Source organism: Anguilla anguilla, chromosome 1 (genome assembly GCF_013347855.1).
Source record: "Anguilla anguilla isolate fAngAng1 chromosome 1, fAngAng1.pri, whole genome shotgun sequence".
In the NCBI taxonomy this organism is placed as follows: Eukaryota; Metazoa; Chordata; class Actinopteri; order Anguilliformes; family Anguillidae; genus Anguilla; species Anguilla anguilla.
In genome coordinates, this window is record NC_049201.1 from 49,677,872 (window position 1) to 49,697,866 (window position 19,995).

The window sequence follows — 19,995 nt, forward strand, 5'->3', positions numbered from 1 at the left end:
TTTTTCTGCAATAGGGACCTGTAACGCCTACATTGTTTTCACACATCAATTTACGTCAATTTCCCCTGTTTGCCCTGTGGATTTGCATCTCGCTATAAACCTAATAATTTTGTGCTGAGTGGGTCATCACAGATCCTTGTTACTAGACATGATGGAAAGACTTAGCTTTGGCAGCAGTCTAGCAACAGCTGGGATAGAAATGATAAGCTTGTACTGCCCATCACAGTTCTGTTTCTGAAACGTCGCACTGCTCTAGGTAATACGAATAAGGCCTGTTGCATTTATTTTTCATTAGAACTGCCCAGGTCATGGGGTCTCAGTTTTCTGCTGGGAAATTGGGCAGTTGGCTACCAAGCACAGTTTCCTTGTTACTGCATCACATAGGCATTTATCACAACGTTTCAGGGCCCTGTTATGTCACGTCCTTTCCTTCACGGGATCTACACAGCAGGGACAGGTTAAAGCAACATAGCAGAGCCTTTCCAAGTCGATCAGATCTGTGATATGGCAGCAGGCAGGAAGGCTACTTCAGAATATTACACCTGGGCCCTTCAGTTGGGCCTGCCTACTGTGTCAGGTGACTCTCAGCTGGCCACAACTGACACATCTGTTTCAACTCACTATGAGAGCTGTGCAGCACGTCTGCTGGTTATGTGTCTAAATTCACAAAATTATCCAATTTCTGACGAGCTGCTGTTGCTGGCTTTACAATGGCTGGTACAGCAGAAATAAAGGGTTTGTATTTTAAAGGGTCTTTTAGTACCCTGAAAAGCACAATATTTTTTTTTTTTTAAAGAACAAAAAAACAAAGAAAGCAACTAAATAACCTGCTTATTTTGCTACGTATGAGCAGACAGCACTGCTATCATCGCAGCGTCCTTTAGGTGGCGCCCAAGGGAATGTCTTATTGGTAATGAAATCCATACCAGCATTGAAAGATCATCCCTTTGAAGGTGACATGTAATATGACGCTACACTTTCAAGATGGGGACGTCTAGTAAAGAAGATGACAAAATGCTTTTGAGAATTGGGAATTGCACATTCATCTACTAAATGCATCAGCAATGAGTGAACAATATCAAACTAAATTCAAACTAAACTCTGCTATTTCCTAACATAGTTTCCTATATCTTCACCCAATGAACGACATTATGCACCATAATAAGCCATGTCACAAAATGTTTTTTTGTTTTGTTTTGTTTGTTTCTTTGTTGTTTGTCCGTACGCACGTCTATATTATACCCTAAGCAGATATCGACCTATTCAATTTAAGTTTACCGTTATAGGTTATTGATTGATTGTGGGAGACTGCCTGATTGTTAGCTTATAGCACCACTGGCCTTGCTTTTTCGTTTTCACTCTTTCCTCACTTTTAAATGTGTTTTATTTCTCCTTTGAGTTTTGTTAAGCAAGAAACGAAGATGCATAATTGAATGCTCTGAATAAAACGATAATGGACAAAACATTTTAAAACATTCCAATCGTTTCAGCTAGACAGTTCTTTCGATTATAAGGACGCGCACATATTCATATAACGCGCACTTTTAGAAGAGTATATGAGAAATCAACTTGATAGCACCATTCAATAGTAGCCTAGGTTAATTTTAATTTCGCGGCTTCGGCTGACTGGATTTGACTAGTTCCCGAAACGAGGAATTACATCACAGGCTCACTGATCCCCTCTGAAATCCAGCTCCGGTCACATGGCACGGAGATGTTCGTCAATTAGGACTGAGTTGGACCAATGTTGCGTCGACGAGAACACCGCATGCCAACGCATCAAAAAATTTAGGACGTCTCCGACTGAATGCCGATCTAGAGGGACGACAACACAATCAATTCGTTGCGATACCTTATGCTTTTATTATTTAGAACCATATATGAAATAGCTGTATTACCTCGGGCTGCAAGATGATTTCCCCGTGGGACCGATGGTATTCGACGAGTTGCTGCCTCTGCTGTCATGTTCGGACGGGAACGATTATCCTGGGGATTTGGTATATGGTGAGCTCAACTGCTCTATTCAAAACTTTTGTTATTTTAGCTATTTATGCTATTGTTTTTTTATATTAATTAAGATACATTACAAGTTTCAGCGACAAAATGAACAATTTGCCAGTTGCTATTTTGCGAAATGTGTTTTCCGTATTTAATTTATCTTTTACACTTAGGGTGTTCGTTCTCTTTAATTTGTTGCAAAGATTGTAGCTAGGCATATAGTTTTATGCTTAGCTCGACTCCTTTAATGACTGTATATTTGTCTGAACGTTGCATAGCCTACAGGTCTGTTTTAGTTATCCCGCAGTCAGTAGGCTATAGTCTACAACATTTGCTGTCTCGTGGTTAAATGCTATTTTGGGTGTTAATTGTGTGTTCTATTAGAGTTGCGTAGGTTTTGGTTTAATGTTTCAATTAGTCTAATCATTACAGTTAAAACGTTTGATGATGGAGGAATTTCACTTTTCAGTTTACGACCAAATTAATGATTTCAGAAGTGGTACAGTTGTGGTATTGATATGAACCCTGTTACAGTTGAACGGGTTACATGTTCTGTTTAAAATACAACAATATCTGCTAACTTAATTAGCTAAACTCACTGTAAGGGCCACTCCTTCCTTTGAAGTTTGAATTTCCCTGTTTGGAACATAAGGAGCCCCACTGGAAACAACCATGCTATAGAAATAACTTTAAAAAAAAACAAAAACAGCGCGTGCTTAAATTATATGTTGGACTTTATTGTTAAGGCCCTTTATGAAGCTGGAATAATCATTATCAAATATTTCTGATAGTATAACAAAAGCAATATATATTTAATCTACTAACTGACCCATTACAGAGGACATCCGATTATTCTCTCTTTATGTGCATGCGTAAATTGTAAAAATATTTCATTTACTCTTGAAATGAATTCTCTGACTGGCCTTTCGTTTGAAACTCATGGGCTTGTAGGCTCATCCAGGACTTGTCCCTAAGTGCGTCTGTGGAATTTATACTTGTCTGTACGACTGAAAAAATGGCTATAAAATGATGGATTCGTTCTTACACTGTCTGAAAGAGCAGATTTTGTGAGCAAACTCTGTTCTGAGTGCCTCTCAGTTATGTAATGCGGCCTAATGGTATTATTGTTATCCTGATAATTTTGTGCAAAATAACTTATCCTTACCACTAAAGAAGACCCAATTTAGCACATGTTCAGTTATCAGGCTAGACAAATGCTGTATACGGATAGCGACAATCTTCATATGATTGGCAGATGACTGCCGAACTCCGACGGAAAGAAAATAATATAGACCTACATTCCTCATTATAAATTTAAAATCCATTATAAATGCAACAAGTCACATGGAGACGAAGTATAATAGGGCCTACTGAAATGTGATCTGAATGTTGACGTGGTTGCCTAAAGACAATGGAAGGTTTTCCATTGCCAGTAATGAAACTCTAGTAACCTGCTCTGCATTTTCTATGAACTTGGCTACTGTAATGGAGCTGTCCAACAGTTCAGCAACATGCACCGCAGTTGTCATTTTTTCCCTCTTTTTGGTTTCAGTCGACTTCAGTTGCTGGAATCACGGTTCGAGAACAATATAAAGGATAAAGTAATACTATTGGATTCAACAGTGTATCTTAAAGCCCAATATATGTTAGACGTTCACAGGGAGACAGCGCTCAACATAACGGGCATGCACATAATTAGTTTTATTCTTCAAGCAACGTTATAAGGCTATTTAAATTATGATATGACATCTTCATTGTACTCTGTGGTCACGAAACGTCCATCAGTTATTGTAAATGTGTCTTACACTTAATATCGTTATACCTACAATGGTAAAGCCGTGCGCAAATAAAATAGACTAGGCCTAAAATTGCTCATTGATGTGTTTAGATGCACAATTCAAGATGTTCAATTCGCACCGGTGCTTATTTTGGTTTCATCACGGAAGATGGGTATACAGTAGCTTTATCACATTGATACAGTGCGTCACAGTTTGAAAAAAGTCACGGTTAACCACGTCAAAGCACTGCACACAGACGGGAATTGAAACAAAACGGGTGTACCACGAATATAGAACTAGCAGTTATGATTGTTTTACCTACAGACTCATGAAATATAGTAAAGCATACGAAGAAGAAAAACAGACTCAGGCTTAAAAGTGAGATGCAGCTAGACGGATCTGAAATGCGGATGCTGTCGTTACACTGTGCCGTTACACTATACCAGACGCGCCCGACTCTGGATGGAAACTGTGAAAAACAGCTCTCTGCCACTCAGAGCTAAATCTAAAGCTATAACCCCTTTGAGTCATTCACCTCCCGGTTACACTTGCATTCATTGTAATGTGGTAATGTGGTTTGTCTAGAAAACAAAGTCATGGCACTTTAATGTATTACGTCAAGTGCACATGCTAATATGCACATTAGGCCCACAGCTACTTCAGATTTCGTCTGGCGTGACAGGCTCATAGCCTTTCGTGTATTGCTTATCAACGAGGCAACACCAGTTAGCATGCTATGGAAATTTTTTAATGAAAAAATTGGGAAAGGAGCATGTAAACTGTAATATCATTAAGCGCATTTTAAAAATTGATTTTAGCTTTGGAAATAAAATGTGTAGAAAACAATGTTGTGTATCACAATAATGGAATGCCAGACTTTTTGATTTTGTTTCTTTTACCTGGAACATTTTATAGTTGCATTATTTCCATGAACTATATTGGTTATGGTACCTATCAGCATGTAGCTTATGCTCTTGAGGGCTTATCACCCACTGAGAACCTGTGTGCTAAAGGTAGCCTGCCTACAAGACTAGGTTGCATCCCATTGCCTTAGAAGGAGATTTAACTGTATTTTGTTTTGTTTTTTCAACAGTAAAATTTCCCTCAAAGCTGTATGCACACAATGTGTAATATCTGAATGTATAATGTATTTAATGAACTACATGTATGGTGTTTATGCCTAACATTTTGCTCTGTCTCTTCAAAAGAAAGTTGGATTGATTTTTTTCAGGAGCCTCTGGCCATCTTGTTTTGTTAAAGCTTTGTGGATTAAGAATGTGTTTCGCCTTAGTTCCCTCTAACTGTCCTGTCTGTCCCTCCCCTGTAGCTCATCAATGCAGTGGTGCTCTTGATTCTGCTCACCGCCCTCAGCGATCCTGATCAGTATCACCTGACCAGTGCTGAGCTGGCCAATGACCTCGATGTGATGGACGATGCCAGTAAGCGAGCCGCCAATCGAATTGATCAAATGTGCCGACAATCAAATATCAACAGTGTCAATCGAGTGTTTATTGAAGGCGTGACGAGACACATTGATGCCTTCATATGCTTTGAGCCACAGTGTCCTAATCAGTGTGTTTGCCGCCCCTGCATTGGTGTGACATTTCTTTTTCAGCATTTAGAAAGAAAATCTTCTGGTAAACGTTCAGCTCAAATGCCCTCAAGAAATATACATGAATTTAAGGATGACTTCTCTATCAGCTATCAATTTTAAATCAACACAAAGTTTTTCATTTCTAAAAAAAGAATTTAGAGCAGAACATAAATAGTAGTTATAATGATACTGCAAATACTCAAATATTTCTCTGGAAGAACAAAACATAATTGTATGAAATGTCTGTTAAAAAGCCTTGTGGTAAAAATTATAACTAAAAGGGGAATCTGCTAGCTGTATGTCTGCTCCCAGCACCAGTGATTTTGATTGAGACTGACTGCGCTGTCCCAGTTTCCGGAGATTACCACTAGCCGTCCCTCTGAATCTCTGCCCTGCCATTGGCTGAGCCCGCCTTGTGTCGGGCCCTGGCTGAAGCCATACTCGTTAAAGCAGCGGCTCTTGTTTGGTAATATGGGGGCTGTCAGGGCACATAGAGCACAGCGCACCCTCACACAGATGGAGGGGATTATGGAGGCTGCATCATCCGTGGTGCTAAAGCCCGAGTCATCACGGCAGGGCGAAAGGAAGGGAGGGTGGGAGGGGGTAGGCCACTGCCCTCTGCCACCACTGACCCGTCAGACTACTGAACAGGAAGGGGAGCACAGATCTGTTTAGAGGGCATCTGTGATTGCGCATTATGCAAAGTCATAGCATGCGAGGATCATGGAAAAAAAATATTCTTACTTGTGCCTACAGGCTTAGACGTGTTGTCACGCAAGGACATTTGGTGTGTGCAGCAGTGGCTGTTTCTGGAACTACTCAGGCAATTAGTTAAACTTTCGTTTTTCTTTTTGGTGTCACATCATTTTCAAATTAATAACCGCCTGTCCTTTTCACAGTTGAATAAATAGGATTAGCTAATGAGCTCTAATAGGAAAATGACTCATTTAATGCTGACATTGCTTCCAGAGCTCGATTTGGCAGTGTTATTACGTGTGATGAAGGCCCCTTGTGAAGTGTGTGTGGAGAGCAGTTAATTAAAGAGCAAAGCCAACTAATTTAAATAAGCACAATTAAATGTCTCTCAGCAATTTAATTTTGGATATCTTTATAGCACCCAAAAAATGTGCTGTTAGGCTGACAACAGTTTGGCCCTCTTACAGCTAGTACCATATGATTGTTTTCTTGAAAAAACTGATGAATGCAACATATCTATGGACAAAACCTACACACAAATCAAATTTTTATAAAATATCTTTCTTTGCTTTACTAGTTTTTTCTGCTTGGTCATCAGTACAATAGCGAGTCGTTCTCTTAGCGTTTGCTATGCAGGCATTCGGACGTCCTTCCCCCTGCAGCATGTGGTCCCAGCCGCAGTTTGCTGTATTTACATAGCTGAGGTCGCCGGTCACAGTGCCGGACTCTGCAGCAGCCTGCCAGAGGCCAGGCTCAGCACGGCTGGATGATATTCCACAGTGACAAGCCACAGAAATAGCAAGGATGCAGCGGTCACTGTGCGCTTCTGTAATCACGACTGGCATTGCATAACCATTTCCAAGTCATTACGATTTCCGTCGCACCCTCTGATTTAATTTGCAGTCTCTAAAAGGAGTCACACGGGGAATCACCATATCCTGAAGTCAAAGGACAGCAACGCTGCCCTTTCGTGTTGTTTATTGGCGGTGGCAAAGCATCCATGCGTGCTGTTCGTTACGAAACATAATCATCCTCGCAATCTGGCTTGATGGGTAACATCTGCTTGTATCTGCTGCAGCTGAGCTCTCATTGCATAGGTTGGGCGAGGGTGAGACCAGGGCGCTGTCTGGCATCCCATCTCACATCCCTTCACCCGCACACGGAAACACGTGCGACTCAACATCCGAGGTTACATAAGACATGATGTTTGCCTGAGATAGACTGGATAAAACTCATTGAAATAACTAAATCGGCAGAAGACTTGATAACTGTGATAACTGGCAAGGTTCTTATTTGTACAGGAAGTCTTGCATAAGGATATTGTGATTATGATTGCTAATCTAGCCTCTCTTTTTTTGCAGATATGTGCATTGCCACCGCAATCTCCCTCCTTATGATACTAATATGTGGAATGGCGACATATGGTGCTTATAAGGTGAATTAATATTTTAATTAATTTGATGCTCTAGAGATCCATGATCATTTTATATCATTATGGAGACAGACACCCTTTTATTAGTGTACTAATATTCATGAATTCATTCCATTTTAGCTATAAATCCACATATTTTATTATAAACTCACTAAAGTGGCAGGTCTGTAGAGTGAAGCTATGACAATTCCAGGACACAACATGACAATGGTTGGCCTTAACTGTAGTGTTACAGCACTGCCATTTTTTCTGAAGTACTGTCACTTTGTTTGGACTTGGATTCTCTGATCCAATTGGATTCTCTGATATCTTATAGCTGCTGAGTAATTCAGTAAATCTGAATACCATCCCACGGGTCTGTACTGAGTCCCAACCATGCTTCTGCTGAATCCTGACCATGTCTGTACTGAATCCTGACAATGTCAGTGCTCACTGTAGCTGGCAGCCCTGCAGGATGGCACATGATTGGCTGTAATTTCGCTCAGAGAGGAAGGGTTTATCTGGGCGGGTTTGTCTTCTCACAGCAGCATCTCCCCGTGTCAATCAAGCAACTACAGCACATGCTTTAGAAGATGTCACATGCTTGTCTTGAATTAATGGAGGAAATTACAGTGATGAAATGACCCCAAGAATGTGATAACCTTGGTTAAAAATAATAATAAGTAAATCTCTATGCCATTTTAGCACCATGCTGCCTGGATAATTCCGTTCTTCTGCTACCAAATCTTCGACTTTGCACTTAACACCCTGGTTGCAGTTAGTATTGTGGTCTACCCCAGCACCATCCAAGATTACCTTCATCAGCTGGTGAGTGGGACTCCAACACCCTTTCTTCTGTAAATTTTTAAATAATTGAGCCCCCAGACACATAGATGTGTCTCTGACTCTGGACCTTGCTGTCACACTTACAGCCTGAGAACTTCCCTTACAAGGAGGAGATCATGTCCATGAACAGCGTGTGCCTCGTCTTCATCGTACTCCTCTTCATCGGCTGCATCCTGGCCTTCAAGGTAAGGGTTCAGTTCATGTTTTTTGACAGTATCATTGTACTATATTTTACCAGGGCCAGCTCTTGACATAGGCATCAAGGGCGGTCATCTATCTGGAGTGGAGGGTACCAGAGGAAGGAAAAAATAGAAAACAAAAATGGGTGTGTTGCATCCATGACAGTTGGTAGCCAGCACTAATCCCCTTTCCCCATCACCCTGGTCCACAATCCTTGTCTCTCTCTTCCTCTAGTCTGCAATCTGTATCATTAATTATCGCAAACCAGTCATTAACTAATGTATTTACAAAACAGTTTTGGTAGTAATATACATTAATTCACTCTAAGCTAAGTGTCCTATATTTAATTTTAAATTCATCTAATCTTTTGACTAACACAATCATGCTGTGAAAGATGAGCTGCCAAAATGCCTCATACTCAGCATCTCAGCTCCTTAAGCATGCATGCAAATGTTCTAATTGGGGAAATTGCAATAAATAAATAAATAAATAAATAAGAACAACACCTCATGTAAAAATAATTATCCAGCATGGCTGTCACATATGACTGATCACTGTATGCTTATTCAAACAGACAGGTTCCTCAGGGGAGTAAAATGGAACAGCTGACCTGTGAACTATGTAAACAAACAGGTTTTAAAATATTTGTCCTAACCCAGAATTTTTCCCACATGCAGATGTAGTCATATGCAGTGCAGTGTTTCAAAAATACTTACTGATCTCAGAGTCCACTATGACAGTGGCAGAATCAAAATATACTCTTTATAAATAAAAAGTGAATCACAAAAACATATACTCTCTCTCAAGCGTCATAGTTATGATTGCCATTTCTAATGGATCAATATTACTCCTCTCATTACAGTTAGCATATACCACATTTAGGTAAGCTCATACAGGAAAAATAAAGACACAACTCCAACATATTCAGCTATATATATGTGTGTGTGTGTGTGCGTGTGCATGTATGTGTGTGTGTGTGTGTGTGTGTATGTGTGTGTGTGTTTGTGTGCGTGTATGTGTGGGTGTGTGTGGGTGTGTGTGTGTGTGTGTGTGCGTGCGTGCGTGTGTGTGTGTGTGTGTGTGTGTGTGTGTGTGTGTATGTGTGGGTGTGTGTGTGTTTGTTGTTCCCTTCCTTTAACATAAGGACACTTTGTACTATGAGTGTCACTGTGCCTGGAGTGGCACAAAGGAGTGTGCTTGAGCAGATGCTTTAGCAGTAGTTGTGCTAGCCCATGGAATGCTGCATCTTTGGAACGCGGGACTTTTCAAAGTTTGCCTTTTATTCTTTTCTTTGCCACTCAGATCAAAACAAATTTTAGCACACATGCAAATAATATTTAAGAACCCTAGGAGAGCTTTCTGTTTTAATATACTGAAGTTGAGCAAGCTACAGTGGCGTAGGCAGCAATAAATAAATGTTTTGGCAGACTTGTGAAAAAGTGGGTAGACGATTAGGTAGGTTATTTTGGAATACATTTTCCACTTGCGGTATGCTCCGCTCCAGCACTCCTTGGTGCTATTCTATGACATAATCCTAATGGCAATGTGGTCATTGTCCTAACTATTCCACATCTACCACCATTACAGTAAGACTAAGTACACAAGAAGGAAAGCACAGGCTTCAAATAAACTAAAACCATGGCACCCGTCCCTATAAAGCATGCAAATGCAAATATTAAGGATATATTTTCTGCCATTTTATTGGGTAGGACTGACTGTTATCTATCTTGATAGGCCTCGGCCTACCCAGGCCTGACCACAGCTATGTGCCTGGCAGGCAAGCTAGCTAGAGTAGAGAGTGACATTTGTTTTTGACTTTTCATTCAAATTAAGCACTTTCTCTACATAAATGTAAGACACTGAACTATGATTAGCTCGAAGAAACAGGAGTAATTATTTTGTTGTTGTTCAAGTCTAGGTCATTGTAATCTTAAAAAAGATCTTGGAATATCTGTGTTTATAGAATGCCAGTGTATTTTTTTCCCTGCCTTTTGCCTCTTTTTTCTGCGTAAAAACGCAGAATCTTGTATTAATGTGACCGCTATTTAAGGGTACTATAGACATTGCAGCTTTGGCCATTCGTTATGATTTTGTTCTGATGGGGCCCCCAAGGGCACTCCCTCTGACAGCTCAAAGCCCTCAGAAAGCACAGCCGTTCTCAGGACAGTGCTCAGCCAGTGCTGTTTTTATAGCACAAGAATGGGAGTCATTGTCCGAGGGACACTGCAAACGTTGGCTTTGGTCGTCTGGGGCCCCGGGGACCATGGGGGCTGTCACATTATGCTGAAAAACTGCCAAACTGCTTCATGTCACACTGCGCACCCCTGTATAAACCTGTGGGAAGTGTATTTAGTCCTTTACTTTTCAAGAGGCAGGAACACTGGGGGTATTCAAGGCCCGGCTTGATACAGTGTTAGATACTATCTAGCTTTTAGGTAAACTAAGCATTAAGTACAGTTTAGTGGTAGGAATAGACGAGCAGTGTTGGGCTGAATGGCCTGTTCTCGTCTTACGTCATGTTACGTTAGGTTATATTATTGTACTCTTGTCACAATATTGCAGTTATGTGGTACAACGCCTGCTTGCAACATGAGATGTAGATGAAGCAATATGAAATGTGCTTCTCTTATTGCATGGTAAGATTTTGAGTAGGATCTGTAACAAACCAGGTATTGGCTTGGATTCTCTCTCATTTATCTTTAAATTTGGCTTCCAAATAAATGTAATCTCTTTGGCTAACAAGAACTGGAGTCTCAAAATTAATGGTAATAAATGATCTTAAAAAACATTTGCATATCATATTCACATTTAATGTGGATAAAATGCAGGCCAAATTAGCGCACATTCATGCTTCTTTGTTTAAATTCCTTCCATGCTCTTAAAAACTGTGTGGGAGCAGGAGAGGTAAAATGAATTTTGGGCTAACTCAAGTATACTTCAGTGTTCATGCCAGTGAATATAGATATAATTCACTTCCAAAGATATACACAGCAGCATTAGAGGTGCCAGCTGTGGGCTGTGTCACTCAGCTCTTGGGACTCTCTCCTGTTAGACTGTTTGGCTTGAGGATGCTGCCACTAGTTGGAAAGTGAGAGTTACCGATGTGAGAGAACACTGGGACTGCGTTATTTGTCACTCGAGCGAAGTGTCGCCCTGGCTGCTCAGCCTAGAGTCCTCTGTTTTTTCTGTGGTTTTTCTGTGTGGGGTTAGTCACTTCCTTCCTCCTTAGTCTTCATCACTGTCATGCCTGTGAGTGGGACATTTATTGACGTGATACATTTAAGCTCCCTCACTTGTATTCAGAACTTGTGTAATGCATGTGTAAGGTCAAAACCAGTCCTTTGTGGTTTAAATCTTCGCTATTCTGTAATGGTAAACATGCTTAAAACATGTAAACTCACATTGATTTCTGTTTGGAAGAATTCAGCTCAGTAGTAACGACTTCCCCTTAAGGAAAATGCCTAAGTGAAGGTAAAATAACAACAAATAAAATTTAGTGCAACTTAAAATTGACCCATATATTTTTGCTCTTGTTCTGGTTTTTAAATATATTTCTTGGCGCTCTACTAGTAATAAATATACACATGAATGAATGCTCGAGTACAAATGTCAAAAGCAGCTTTATATTTTGTTTTGTGTGTACATGGTGGATGCGTGTATATAGTTACTGATTTATATATAATCATATGTAATAATACATTATATTTAAAAATGCATTCAAATTGTTTAATGTAGTATTTGTTAGAATTCCCTTTCAGTGAGTAGAATGATAATAAGCATGATGTATTCTCAGCAGATTTTTCTTGGCTATAATATTGAATGTAATTAATATGTGGGTTTTCTTTACAGGCTTATCTGATTGGCTGTGTATGGAACTGCTACAGATATGTGAGTGGAAGAGGCACCGCAGGGGTCTTGGTTTACGTCACCACTAATGACACCACAGTAAGTCAACAAAACCAGAACATCCTTCTAGCCAGTGCTAAACCAACACCAAATGCTATGCTACCCATTGTAAAATCCTGCTTCATAAAAAATACAAGATACCTTTCTTCTATAGACTTCTAACCAGGAAAAAGGTAGATTGCTGAATCTGAACAAACATCCCTTCCACAAGCTCACATAAGGGGAATTCTGGTTGGGCCTGTTTCTTCAGTATCCACACAGCCCCAGTATGCACTTTCAGCCTGGCTCACCCAAACCCAGTCTGCATTGTGTGATTCAAAACTCAGTTTCACCTCCAAACTATTGCTGCCATGACTCCAGCCTTCCACCGACACCTGCTTATGCCAGTTTGGCTTTCCACAGGCTTCCGCACTTTTCTGTGGAAAAAGAAATGGGAAAAATAGTGAATAAAATTCATACAGAAAGTTTATACAGCGCGGGTTTCCCTTTTCTGATCCATAAAGCCGTCATGTTGGGACAGGAAGGAAGCATAAAGTAGTGAATCTCTACAGTGGTCTTTGAGGGGGTGGCTTCTCACTGGCAAATCCATTAGCCTAATAGACTTACTCCTAAGCCTTTCCTCCCCCGGCTGGGCTGTCCCAGGGCCTGTACTACACATTCACAGCCCACCGTCCTACACCTAGGAAACTGTGAGTTTGTGGAGCCCCTGGATTCCATATCAGGCTCATCTGCAGCTACATCTCTCTGCTGAGAGATTGTAATACCCCCATATTACCACTGCTTTACCCTTACATTACTACTGCATTACCACCACATTACCACTGCTTTACCCCTACATTACTACCGCATTACCACCACATTACCACTGCATTACCACCACATTAGCACTGCATTACCACCACATTACCACTGCATTACCTCCACATTACCACTGCTTTACCCCTACATTGCTACTGCATTACCCCCACATTACCACTGCATTACCTCTGCATTACCACTGCATTTCCAACACATTTACACTTCATTACCCCTACATTTACACTTAATTACCACCACATTACCACTTAATTACCCCCACATTACCACTGCATTACCACCACATTTTCACTTAATTACCACCACATTATGGGAGTGGAAGGTGCGGGCAGCAGAATTGGCGATGGATTGGCTGAAGTCACTGAAGTTCTGTTCTGTAGTAATGGAAGTACAGCTCTCTGACTCACACTTTAAGACCACATGTGAATTAAATCAAAACAATTCTAGGGTGATGTCAGTTTATATCCAGTGATTTGTTCTGAAGTTTCTCAAGTGCCCAACAGCAATCTGATAAAATATATTCATTGGTTGGTTCTGCCTGATTCATGAGCTGGATTTATATGGTAAATTACATTGCTGCTTGGCCATTCTTGAAGTATACTAACAGTTCACTACAAACTACAATGTTATCTCTTAGTCATTTCACTATTCAAGTGAAAGGGCAACAACTTTGGATCTATGTGTAGGCTCCTGTCCTGATTTTCTGTCTGTGGAATACTGAGGCTGAAATACAAATAGCTCCCAGTATTTACATTAATGAGTATACCCCATTCTCTGCTTTGAATATACTTCACACTTTCGGGATATGGCATAGATAAATTACATTTTAAAAAAGGTTCATTGCTCAATTCTCTAAATTCGACCTCTAAGTTCAAGGATTCATCCATTAAAAGTACAGTACTATTTAAGAGCCCTTTTCCCTCTGATAGAACGTCACAGCTGATAAGGCAAAACTATAATTAATGATGGGCCCTGAAAAATACAGTTTTAAGGAAATGCCTTTTATCTGCTATTAGCATGGACATTTTTCACAGTAACAGTGCAAATGTCTATCTGAGAAGCAAATAAATTAGTGAAGGTTTGACAGCCAGCAGTCACCCTTTTTTCCGATAAAATCCCCTTGCTTAATGGTGTCTTTGGACTCCACCCAGCTCACCTCTGTCCTCCAGCAGCGGTGGTCAGATAGGTGGCGGCTCAGCAGTATGTTGGGAGATTAGTATGGATGAGCCGGGGAACCTCCCTCAGGTGCTGACAGGCTGATCCTCCTGGCCCTCACGCTGCCAGCCTGTGCCAAGGTGACCCTCAGTCCTGTCCCTGACAGATTGGAACTGTCAGGTGTGTTGCTGAAATATGTATCGCTGAATTTGCCTTGGCTTGTGACTTGCAGGTTCAGATCTCTGGTGGGGCACTGCCAATGTATCCTTGAGGGAAAAAAGGAATAAAGATAAAAGAATTTACCTGAATTGCTTCAGTAAAATGTCCAAGAATGTGGCATATATTTTTTTCTAAAAACTTAATTTATGTCTTGACCTTTCACCTTTGGTCAGACAGTAGTCTAAATGTTTTCTTCTGTTGGTAATATGAACACTAAGAGACTATATTAAACTAATTGAACACTAATTGAAACTAAAATAATGGCATGACAAAATCATCAAAATATCATATTAAATAAACTGAACAACTTAGTGTATATCTGTATAACTATTATGTGTGTATTTAGAAAAATCTATGCACGTTATACAAAATAAATATAATAAAATAATAAATATAAAATAACATTAGTATCTCCTGAATTCAGTCAAGTTTATTTGAGAATATTTATCAAATCAACTGTCAAACTATCAAATATTACAGTTCTGAATAGGGTAGCCAAATTCACTCATCCAAAAATTATATTTCTACTGATCAGATTCAGGGAGGAGACATCCCATCTAGACAAACAATGGTTTTAAATATTTTTTTCGATTGTGGAAAGTTGTGGAAACATTGTGTTCTCATTTTGTTTGTCTTTTGTCCGGTGTTTAAAATATTTTCCTTTGGAAAAACGTATAAATGTGATCTGCACCTATTTATTTACATTATAGCTAGAAACTCATGGTTTCTGGGTGGAAAAACTGAAAAATGCTGCTACAATGTTATTATTCACCACAACCATACAACATTATAAAAAGTCACAGTAGCATTTTGTGCTCTTGGGATTAAAATGTTTTCAGTTGTGATGGAACTATCTGTACCTTTTGGGAGACTTGAGAGAAATAAACACACTGGCACAAAGAATGGACATAATCCAAGAGCTTTTTGGATATTATATTTTCTCCATTTGATTTCCAGTTTGGCAGACAGCTTTGCATTAGGGTTGATTAATGCGATATTATCAGAACAGATGGAGGACGTTTTATTATTTCCATTTATTTTCATTTGATCTGTTTCCAAAACCCTGCAATTTATTTTTCAAGCGTTTCTGTGGATTAATGTTTTTTATGGTGGTTTTAAAAGGATTGCACAAGGCTTATGAAGATATTCAGAAGCTCCTCTATCAAGAGATCTCTTTCTGAAAAGAACCCCTCTCTTTACTTTGGCATGTGGTGCAGGATAAGTAAGCCTGAAAAAATGTAAACTAGGATATTGTTCTGTTTTGGCTTCATGGTGGCAGTACTGCACCAAGAGTTTAATATATAAAACACCTGTGGCACTGAGGGACGCAAGGTGCTTTTTAGCATTGAAAACCTTAAGGCATAACTGCTTGTCAGGTTGTGTTTTAATTTCAGTTAAGTTTGTGTTATGATTTAAGTTAAGCAGATCTTTAAAGATAAATTTGCAATGAGCATCAAACTTTTCACCCAACCAAGGATGGTACAGAATGCATATACTATATATTCTTAGATATATACCAGCCTATATATTGACGTTTGTCTCTTGAGTCACCTGAGACCACACAGGTCTCCTAGACTGAAGGGCAAAAGGTGAAACTGACAGCGATAGTTCAGGCTGTAGTGGCTATTTGATTTAGTGGGGGAAGGACACCTGGGAGACGTTAGAGGTTCCTCTGGCGAGGTCTGTAGGAAGTGCAGCGACCCGCGGGCAGTTCTGATGTATGGTGGTCTCCGTAGGAAACGTGGGTGGATTGTATCTGACGGGCCTTAGCCACAGGCGGGAATGCCATTTCCCACAACAGTATCCATGCAGGAGACCATGTGTGTTGGAAATATTGGTTGTGACGTCACAGATACAGAGGACAAGTGAACTCTTAATGTTCGCTATGGCTGTTTGTAGTATAGTTTGTATACGTGAAATTAACAGGCTGGAATCAAGAAACATCAGGCAGATGTTGTAAATACAAATGTCACAACCAAATATAAATCATAAATGCAAAGCTTTAAATAGATGCTATTTGACAAGTAGCTCTCTCTTTTCAAACACATTACATAACAATCTGTGAATCTCCTGATGGTTTTCCCATTGGCATGTCACATTTGACTGGAAAGACAAATATAGTATTCTTTCTGCGGATTAGTTTTAATGCATGTGCATTTCTTCATAAGTTAATATATTTTTGATTGTATATTTAAAAATCTATAAATATAAGGCTTTTTTTACAGTTGCTTACTGACTTAGCAAAGTGGAACTTCAAAATACTACACTCTCAATGTCTGGAATGGTAAGAATATATGACAATATATTAAAATAACAGGAGAAGAACACTGCATTCAGGGTGTGTTCTAACCAATTTATACGCACATGACAATTTACTCACATATACAAATAGATTATATTGAAGTTTCCATGGCATCTAAAAATTCTTCTTTCAGTAGATTGCTGTGTCCATCAATAAAATACTACTGTAGGTCACATCCTTAAACCTTACTTTGTTTCACGTCTTGACATCTGGATTCAGGAAAGGGAAGGAAAAAATATGGCTTTTGGAGTACAGAACTTCCTTGTCTATTTCGTTTCTAGCTGGAAACACATCTGTTTCTGGCTCACAGCTGTTCAGTGTCCTGGTATACTGTTTAACATTGTCTTGGGAATGCCCTAAGTATGCCATATAATATGTAAAATATCCCTACCAAATAATATTAACATGTAATGGAGCATAAACCCCTTTAAGCGACCTAATCAAGTTTTTTTTTTTTTTTTCCCCAGGTGCTGTTGCCTCCATACGATGACACCATGGCCATCCCAGCCAAGCAGGCCCCACCCCCGTATACCACAGCATGAAAGGGGGGTTTTCATCCCTTCTGACAGGACCTTGCTGTTGCTTCAGCTTCACTGTCATTCCATATACTGGGCACCTTCCATCCATCTCTCTCAACATTGTCCCTTTAGTTCCTGACCTGTTCTGATAGCAGCAGTGCACCTCCCTGATCTCCTGCCCCCACAGAAGCTGTAGCAATGCACTGCCTTTTATTTTCCCAAATTCAGTTGTGCTATCGGTTACACAATGTGCAACAAACTTGCACTGTTCACTGTTTAAGAGAAACCATTACTCAGTTTATGCAGGGAAAAAAATAGCTAAAGTGCAGCAAGGTGGACATTTGTGGGAAGTTGATGATTTCCATGTACCCACTGAATGTAATATCTGCTGCATTTTTCTAAATAGAATAAACAAAAACAAAATTAATCTGTTGTCTAGTAATGTGGTAAGACAATGACCAACAGATCAGATAACAATAAGAACATACACAAAAACATGTACATGCACACAGTGTGGTATTATCTTCAGTCCTAGCCCGGATTTGATTGCCTTTACACGTGACATTCCTTTCTGTTTGGGTGCACTTTAAAGTTGAGGTATGAAGTGTTTCCAAGAATGGGTGGTTTCCAAAGATTTTACACCTGCCTAAAATCTCAGTCCATTTAATAACAACAGAAAAGATATCATAAACTCACCCCTGCTTAAATATTAGTGCAAAAACACTATGTGAACCATGCTGTGTAATGACCTCAAGACCACGTTTGAGTTGAGTTTGTGTGTTGAGTTTCCTCTTCTAACTTTACGATGTTTATCACTTGTAAATGTGATCTGTGATCTTGTCTCCGAAGTCAAATGTTGTTGGCTGTTTTTCAGATTAAGCCAGGATCACTCCGTGTAAACAGAATAGTTTGTTCTGCCAGATGCAGGCTTTGGCACACTGCTTTAAGAACTGAGGCTGTCCTCGGAAGACCCACCCTGATGGTGCTGCCATTGTACACAGTACAAATACACAGCAACTATTCTACAAAGGATAATACTTGCTTTCTGCTTGAGATAAGTCTCATGGGGAGAATAGTGCATTGTGTCTTTACACACGTTATCATATAGTATTTTCTTACATTATCTCTGTTGTAGTCAGTATCTGAAATTTTTTTAGCCAGATCCCTAACAAGGAGTCTTTTGGTTGCCACAGCATTTGAACAGCATGCGCTTTGGCTCTACAAATAAAATGTAATTTTGGTGTTTTCTAGCACTGTACTAATACACCTAGGTTTTTTTTTGGGGGGGGGGGAGACATGTCACCCCCCAATGTTTTCATATGGTTGCTAGACTAGCTAGTGTGCTTGTGAGACTTGATGTTTGACTATACAAGACTAGGTTGTCCAGCAGTGTGTCTCCCCCAAAGTGGCTTAATGCAACCTCCACCCTCAGTCACTGTCAGACTGCTTTATTATTTGCAAGTAATGTGCACTTATGCAAGGACCCACCAAATATTCTTGTTCTCATATCCACAAGAAGAAGGGTAGCTTAGACCTGCTGAAAGACTATTTAATAGTCCAAATCTTGAATGTGGAAAAAAATCTCTTGACACTTTACAGACAATGATGATAACTGTAAAAGTCACATTTATATGATTGAATTTATGCTTTTAAAATGTTTGTTGAAAACATGCATACTGAACAAATGTGCTATTGCTCAGTTATATCAAGGAAATGCTTCTAATGCCACAAGATCATATAGGTGGTATTTTCAGTATTTTATTGCCTGGAATATTTGGATTGGAATGACTTGAGGCACATTTAAAAAATTGAATTTGACTGGATAAAAATTGGGAGTTTTGGAAGAAGAAGAGAAGATTACTGAAATTATTACAGTCTTTCTCAACTGTACATTTATATATTTTAACTATTTCATTTGATTTCATGGTCAGAGTTGCACTGGTTTGTGTTTTATTTTGAAATAATAAAGACATCATAAGTTATGATACGTTTGTAGTGTTTTTTCTCCTCCAATATTATATTAGAGACAGTTAACAAAATGGCGATAATTTAAGCAAGCAATGTCCCATCATTGTGCCCCAGTTTCTGTTTAAATCATATGTGATATGATGAAATATTGTATGGTAGGTTTGTAAAAATGCTGTCAGACAGCTTACTTAATCATCGGATATTAACCACAGAAATTGAGTCATTCATTCTCAATAATGGGAAAAGGAGAATGCTGAAAAGACACATAATTGCACTGTGGAACCTCTTTCTTTCATACCATTGTTACTATTGCAGGTAGCTCTCAATGAGAGTCATTACTCTGGCTTAGCCTGTCAGTGTTGACAGAAGCAGGCTATTGCATTCACAATTGCACAGTAAGTTTGTGTTTTGGCTCTTGCTAGTGCTGTGTCTCTGATGATGATCAAGGCTCATGTCATAGCTTTGGACTATTTTTCTTGCTTTTAATTCTACAATAAATGCACTCTTCCCTTTCAGGCACACAAGCTTTTGCTCTCAAATGCTTCATTTCCTGTAAGTGAACAGAACATTCATAGACTGGTATATTTACATTGAGTTAGTGGAATTTT

General features: G+C 39.5%; 1 protein-coding gene across 1 annotated transcript; it reads left to right on the forward strand.

Moving 5' to 3' along the window:
* Nucleotides 1-1,659: 1,659 nt before the first annotated feature.
* Nucleotides 1,660-19,401, forward strand: LOC118223185 (lysosomal-associated transmembrane protein 4B-like). The gene is made up of 7 exons (XM_035409429.1): nucleotides 1,660-2,004; nucleotides 5,104-5,215; nucleotides 7,428-7,501; nucleotides 8,183-8,305; nucleotides 8,410-8,508; nucleotides 12,353-12,448; nucleotides 17,369-19,401. The coding sequence occupies exons 1-7, from the start codon at nucleotides 1,912-1,914 to the stop codon at nucleotides 17,441-17,443; spliced, it is 672 nt and encodes a 223-aa protein (XP_035265320.1). The 5' UTR covers nucleotides 1,660-1,911; the 3' UTR covers nucleotides 17,444-19,401.
* The last annotated feature ends 594 nt before the right edge of the window (nucleotides 19,402-19,995 follow it).

Bases quoted from the DNA above. Each gene is read 5' to 3' on its own strand.
- LOC118223185 (XM_035409429.1), top strand. From the start codon at position 1,912: ATGATTTCCCCGTGGGACCGATGGTATTCGACGAGTTGCTGCCTCTGC. The intron at 2,005-5,103 runs GTGAGCTCAACT...CCTCCCCTGTAG, and splicing joins TCCTGGGGATTTGGTATATG to CTCATCAATGCAGTGGTGCT. The intron at 8,306-8,409 runs GTGAGTGGGACT...TCACACTTACAG, and splicing joins AAGATTACCTTCATCAGCTG to CCTGAGAACTTCCCTTACAA.